The sequence below is a fragment of the Charadrius vociferus genome, unplaced genomic scaffold (genome assembly GCF_000708025.1).
Source record: "Charadrius vociferus isolate BGI_N301 unplaced genomic scaffold, ASM70802v2 scaffold1, whole genome shotgun sequence".
NCBI lineage: Eukaryota > Metazoa > Chordata > Aves > Charadriiformes > Charadriidae > Charadrius > Charadrius vociferus.
In genome coordinates, this window is record NW_009647680.1 from 1,969,172 (window position 1) to 1,975,630 (window position 6,459).

At 37.5% G+C, this 6,459-nt stretch overlaps 1 protein-coding gene across 1 annotated transcript in view; it reads left to right on the forward strand.

Annotated features, from left to right (window-relative positions):
- Positions 1-5,866, forward strand: part of CWC15 (CWC15 spliceosome-associated protein) — a 14,735-nt gene extending 8,869 nt beyond the window's left edge. The window contains exons 5-6 of the mRNA XM_009881167.1: positions 4,568-4,686; positions 5,412-5,866. Coding sequence (XP_009879469.1) covers positions 4,568-4,686; positions 5,412-5,541 — 249 coding nt within the window. The 3' untranslated portion in view covers positions 5,542-5,866. The remainder of the gene's footprint in view (positions 1-4,567; positions 4,687-5,411) is intronic.
- The last annotated feature ends 593 nt before the right edge of the window (positions 5,867-6,459 follow it).

Sequence of the window (6,459 nt, forward strand, 5' to 3'; positions counted from 1 at the left end):
AAGAGTTGTATACCTCATCTAGCTGAACGGAAAGGCAGGCAAAGAGGTGTTATTTTAGAAAAGGTGGAATGAATAGAGAAATATTATTTTCCCCCTTAGGCTTTTCTTCTGTTGTGGGTTTGTTGTATCCATAGTGTTTTAGCTTAATAAGCCTTTGTTCCACCACACAAAAGCACAATATAGGCTTCGGAGCAACCTGAGCTGCTTATTTTGTGAACAGCTGTGCTTGATCGTGCCTCAGAGGTGTGAAGCTCAGACAGCTATGAAGGTTATGTCTGGTCTGTTTGATTTGATACAACCCATGCTCCATCGCCTGGAGCGTCCTGGCTTTCAGTGGAGGAGTGGGCAATGGAAGATTTATGTGGAAAATTCTAAAACATAATGAAAACCTCTTTGGCTAGAGATGAGGGATTCTGCAGCTCTGGCCAAAATATATAACTTAGCATGAGTGCAAAGGTCAACTTTACACCACGGTGAGTTACACCTAGTATTTCCTCCATGTCATGTCTCTAAGATACAAAACTTTTTTAGTCTTGAATACTTTCTTTGGGAGGGTTTAGTGAAGCTAAATAATATGAAAAACTTCAAGACTAAACTTCCGAATTAGCCAGCTTCCGAAAACTTTTAGCAAATACATTGAAATGTCATCCAACCTAGAACAGCTTTGAACGACTGTATTCCATAAATAAATTACTATGTGCGCCTGATCTTCTTTGTAAAGTGACTAAAACTGGCAATGTCTTACTCAACAGATCTGTTCCCTGTTTGCTTTCAGACTCTAATCTGTTGATTTTTAACGACAAAGATAAGCTTATGCAGTTTGTTACTACTTCCAGTTGTGCTGCCGCTGCGGGTCTAAAAGACAGCAGAGTTCTGTTGGTGTGGAGAGCCGAGAAACAGCAAATGGCCACACAAGTGCCCAGGGGCTCTGCTGCATCTCTGACAGGCGATAGCGAAAATCAAGCTTTGAAAATAAGATTCATGGATGTTTTCTGTAATTGTTGTCACTATAAAAGAGATTTGACAGCTTCTGTTAGTGTTGTGTTCATAATTATTTTTAATAATTTAATAGGTGCAGAAGTAAAATCTGATCAATTTAAATTCCCAAGGTTGTCCCTACCATTTCTTTTGATTATAGTGCAATTTTTGCTACCTTCCAGTCCTCTGGAATTGTGATTGACTTGTGTCAATATAGTTTTTTTATTAGCAATTAGCAGGTTTAGACAGAATTCAGTTGAACTTGAAATGCCAAGTTGTTGGGGTCAATGTACAGGTTATGTATCCCAGCTTCCATGGTGGTGCAGTGGAGATGCAGTCATTAGAGCCTGGAGCGTGGTTGGTCTCCTGTGTGTGTAATACAGTGTGAGCAGAAGAGCTGTCTTGACTCTTCGTTATATTCTGTAGATCTCTGATGAGACGTGAGCTCAGGTGCCTACAAGCAGATGTCTAGACGCAGGTGTCTTAATCTGGAGCTAAATCCTGCTCTTAGTCTTATACTGCTGCTTCTAGTGTAACACTTCTTAAAAGTGTTATTTCAATTTTGATTTTCCTTTTTTTTTTTCCCTATCGCCACATTTTAACACTTCAGTCTGATAATGCTTTTTTGTTATCAGAAAGTGAACCATGTCAGACTTATTGAGGCTGAAGGATATTACGTGGGTTATGTAAAGCGGGTAAAAGTTAGGATGATGTCTAACGTTCCTTTTTAAAATCTTATAGAAAAATTAAATGTGCATCTGTGTGTAATAAGAACACTGGAGTGGTTGCTACCTTACGCATTCATTTTTTTTTTAAATTCTTAATACTGACTTTATCTTCTAGTGATTTGAATGACTGAGTGCTTTTTACTTCTTTTCATGCATGGTAGAGAATGCTGGAACAATCAGCATTTTAGGAGCTGTTGAGATGAAACCTGAAACGGGGGAAGAGAGATGGGAAGAGTTGTAATTCCCTACAAATTATTCTGACTGATTCCAGTGGACTTTTGACCATCAAATAAACACTGTGCATGAAGTACGTTGTAGTTCTGTATATGTCAGTGGTGTGGGGATGCATTTTCATGCATCATAAAGAAAACCAACATAAGATATTTATGTGTGCCCCAGATAACGTGCTGTGTGATGCACAGGTTCAGTAACTTTGGATCGTGGCCAAGGTTAATGTCTTAGAAATTTGAGGGCAAGACTGTGCCGTGCTCTGCATGCTGCCTTGAGAAGAGTTCTCCTGGAGTTCAGCTCTGAAATGGAAAACTGCCGTGTCTGTTTGCATATATAGAACTTGGAAGAAGTTCCCTCTACAGAAGCATTTGTCAACAGGGCGGTATTAATTTCTTACAATGCTCTCAATAGTGCTGCCTTCTCCTGAGTGTAGTCCAGTATGAATTTTTGGTTTGTAGCATTCTTATTTGCTTTTAAGATTTGTCCCAGACCTCTGTTTTTTTTTTTCAAAGTCTCACTTTTAATGGAGCTTCAGAGATTAATTTAATGAGGCAGAGCCCACCTCATCTTGGACAACAGCAAGAACACTAAACATGCTTGCATCCTGTTGTAAATCTGCCTAATGGGCTTAAACAGAATCTGATCACCTCTTGGGAGGTACCTGAAAATCAGTACTGATCTTTTTTGCTCGTACGATGTCTTAGATTTTGTTTAGTTTCCAATTAGTGCTTTGCATGCATGGGCTATACGGTAGTCTGAGAGCTGCTTGACTTCTGGTGGGAACATGACACAGACTGCAGTAAATCAGATTTCATAGCCCCTCCATGTTATGGGGAAAGAAGATGGTAAATCAGAGTTTGGCACACTGTACAGAAGAAGCTGCAGACATTTCTTGTGTGTAATCTACAGAGGAAAGAAATGTATAATTTGAATTTCTATTTCTAATATGGGGGAAGTTGCTGCTCCTTATCAAATATTTTTGCTCTCTGTTTCCTTATTTACTGGGGTGGTAATGACAACTGAAGTTGGAATGCAAACGTTGGATTTAGAACTATGTTTGAAAATGCAAAACTTTAGTTTCTTTAATAAAAGTTAATAGCTTTTAACTGCTGCAGTTTGTGTTAAAGCTCCATGGATAGAGCAGCAAGGGCAAGTTTTGCCTGTGCTCGTTTTAATAAGGGCATTACAGGGCTGTGCTGTGCTTTTAAACAATGTGTCCTTTTGGGGAGCTTTTCCCATACCACTGGCAATTAATTGGAGCTGGCTTTAAATTTTATTTGTGAGAAGCAGTGTAACGGTAGGTGTTTTTTCATAGCTAAAACTTGGGTAGATTTTGAAAGGTAAAATATTTACCAGTCATCCTGTATTGCCTGGTATTCATATGTATGTTAAGTTGGTATTATTCTTAAGAGTGTTGAGGTGTTTTTTTAGGAATAATCCAAATATGCAATCAGGCCAATTAAAAAACATTGTAAATTATAGATAGTTTTAGTAATGTATCACTTATTACTGAATAAATGTTTGAAGCTATAGAACTCTGGTTAGCATTACTGTTCAAGTTTAGCACTTAAAACCTTGTAAACACTATCATCAAGAAAAACATTTCCTCTTTTGGGATCCTATAGCAGCCATGAATTTTCTACAGTTTGGAAAAAAAAAAAAACACCCAACATTGTGATCTCTTTTTCTTTAGTTTATATAATTTCTAAAGGCCATGGATTGAGTCTCCTGCAGGGCTAAGGAGACTTCAGTGCATTTTTTAACTACAATGTCTTCAGACCATCCTTCAGCTTACAGGGAGCACAAGACCTAGTTAGTCACAAATTAAAGATATTTTTTTTTTCTTTTCCTTCTGGTACTTTCATCAAAGAACAATCCTTGTAATACATTTGAAAGGTTGTGGAAAAATATGTTGATGTAAAATGAATATTACATATTCGTTTTGAAGTCTGTGAAGATTTAAGTCACTAAATATATTAATACAGCTTGGAAGTGTGGGCAATGAAATTTACTTTGTGTTGCTTGTAGTGCAGTGCTTCACTTAGGCTTGAGTTACATGCTTTTGACAGTACAAGCAGAAGAAATTTTTTCTGCTCCTTAGTATTGGAACTCTTAAATAGTCTTATGACATCCACTGCTCAGTTTCACCTTACATTTCTCAATATTCTTTTTAATTGGTCCCTAAGGAAGTTGTAGTTGTAAAACCCAAGCAGATTACTGAAGATAGAGAAGTTTCAACAAGCTGTAAGGTTTCTTTCACCTAATGAATATTGTATAATGTACCCTCTTTTTCATGAAGATAAAGAAAATCTTTTAATCTGTATACCATTTTTAATATAATAAATATGTAAAAGCTAGAATTTAACTGAATATTTGATGGAACATCAGAGGTAAGTAGAGCAGCCATGAGTGTTGCTAGATTGACAGGTTATTAGCAGTGTTAAGCTCTTTAGAGTGTCTCTGCCTCTATCCTTATTCTACTCATACGCAAGTGTCAAACGCTCTGAAAAGTCTGAGCTAGGAATTAAAGCTCTGTCTGTGTGGGTGTTTGCAGCTAAATAACATTTATCCTTACCAACAAGATGAGAAAAATAGCCCAGAAAAGTAATGTATCCATTTCTGGTTCTCAGGAACAAGAGCAAAAGGCTGAAGAGGAAAGAATTCGGATGGAGAATATTCTGAGTGGTAACCCACTTCTGAACCTTACCGGCCCAGCACAGCCTCAAGCAAACTTCAAAGTGAAGAGGAGGTACTGTGCTGTCTGAGCTGTGATATCCATCCCCTTGCTCCCTCCTCTTGTTCAGAGTCTGAAAATGTCATCACTGCCATTGGTTTTATTTCCTTCCTCAGATCTTGACACAAGCAGTGTAACGTAGAGTTGAGATACTGGTGCCCGTAGTGATGATTGTCTTATGCATTTCTCTGAAGAAATCATCCTGCTACTTTGTGTTTAAAAAAGAGAGAGAGATACTGAGAATTGTGTTTGTCTGACATTGTTCATAATGATAGAAAAAGTAACAGGACCAAACTTCCTCAAGAAATTTGATGTTATGTTCCCCTTTAAAAGCTAGCTGGTTTGGGGGGTTTGTTTATTTGTTTTTTTAGTGTAACGAGAATTGATAAGTAACAGCCTTTTTCTGAATACAGTTCTTGTTTGCAGCAATTACAATTACTGTTGTGTTTATCAAAGTTAGAGCCATTAGATTCAAGTTTTTTTTCTTCTCTGTCAAATGGCTGCTATATTCTCTAAAGATAAAATAACCTTTAATCTACTGATACTCATCTCGCTTCTAACTCAGGAGCATGTAGGAGATGGCTTGGATTAGAAAAAGATCTCTCTTTCTTAAAGAATAAGATCTAATACTAGTTGGGTTTAGTACATTTAAATAGGAAGCCAAACTTCATTTATATGTTTTTGTAAAACACACCTAACTTTCATACGAGCTTACTGAAGTTAAAAACTTTTGTTTTCAGATGGGATGATGACGTTGTCTTCAAGAATTGTGCCAAGGGGCTAGACGAAACAAAAAAGGACAAAAGATTCGTGAATGATACTCTGCGATCAGAATTTCACAAAAAGTTCATGGAAAAATATATCAAGTAGTACAGTTTTATGTGCGGTGGTGCTGAAGGACTTGGAAGGTCATGGTTGTTCCCTCCCTCTCCCTCAGAATTCAAGGCTGAATACTTGCTCATGAATTCCCAAATGCTTTACCAAGATCATCAACAGCTTCATAATTAGTAATTGCTATGTATCTGGAGTTTTTATTCCTGCAGCGCGTTTTCCTTTTCAGTTTTAATTAAATCAGTTTGTGTTTCATTAATGTTTTTCTGTTCACGTGCATTTACTGTTACTGGCTGCCTTGTAAATGGTAGAAGAGAGAAGCTGGTTTGCAATAAATTCTTCTAATTGTTTAAATTGCTTTCCAGAACAACTTGTATTTGTAGCGATGGTGGTTTGTAACTTACGCAACTTACATAAATGTCAGTCTTATTGAAAGTGGGGAATAGCTGAGTATGGTAAGCGCTGTGAACTGAAGAGAGCTGTACTTTTTGTAGCAAACCGGACTTCCTTTTAATAGCTAGTTAGAAAATTAGTTAATAATCTGCCTTTTTAGTTTCTTCTTACTGTCAACCAAGTTATGGTTTGGTGGGGTAGCTCCAAGTTCTTAGCAGCCCTCTTTTCTGGGCTCTCTTGGCTCAGCACTTATGGGGTGATACCATGTAATGCTTGGGGGAATATTGAGAGGGAAGTGCTCTGTGGAACCATGTGGATTTTTTTCCTTCTTAATAAACCGTTGCGGTACTCGGTCCCTCAGCCACAACCACATGGCCGCAACACTCAGTCTGTGCGCGCGTGGTTCAGTAGTAATAGTGTTGTCAGAAACTTGCAAGTGAGTGTTTTTATTAAACGAGTGATCTCCTCAGGATACCATAGTACAGTTTCTTTACTTCTTAAATGTCTGTTTTAACACTTAATCTGACAGTATAAAATATGAGTGAATGAAAAAAAAAATCACAG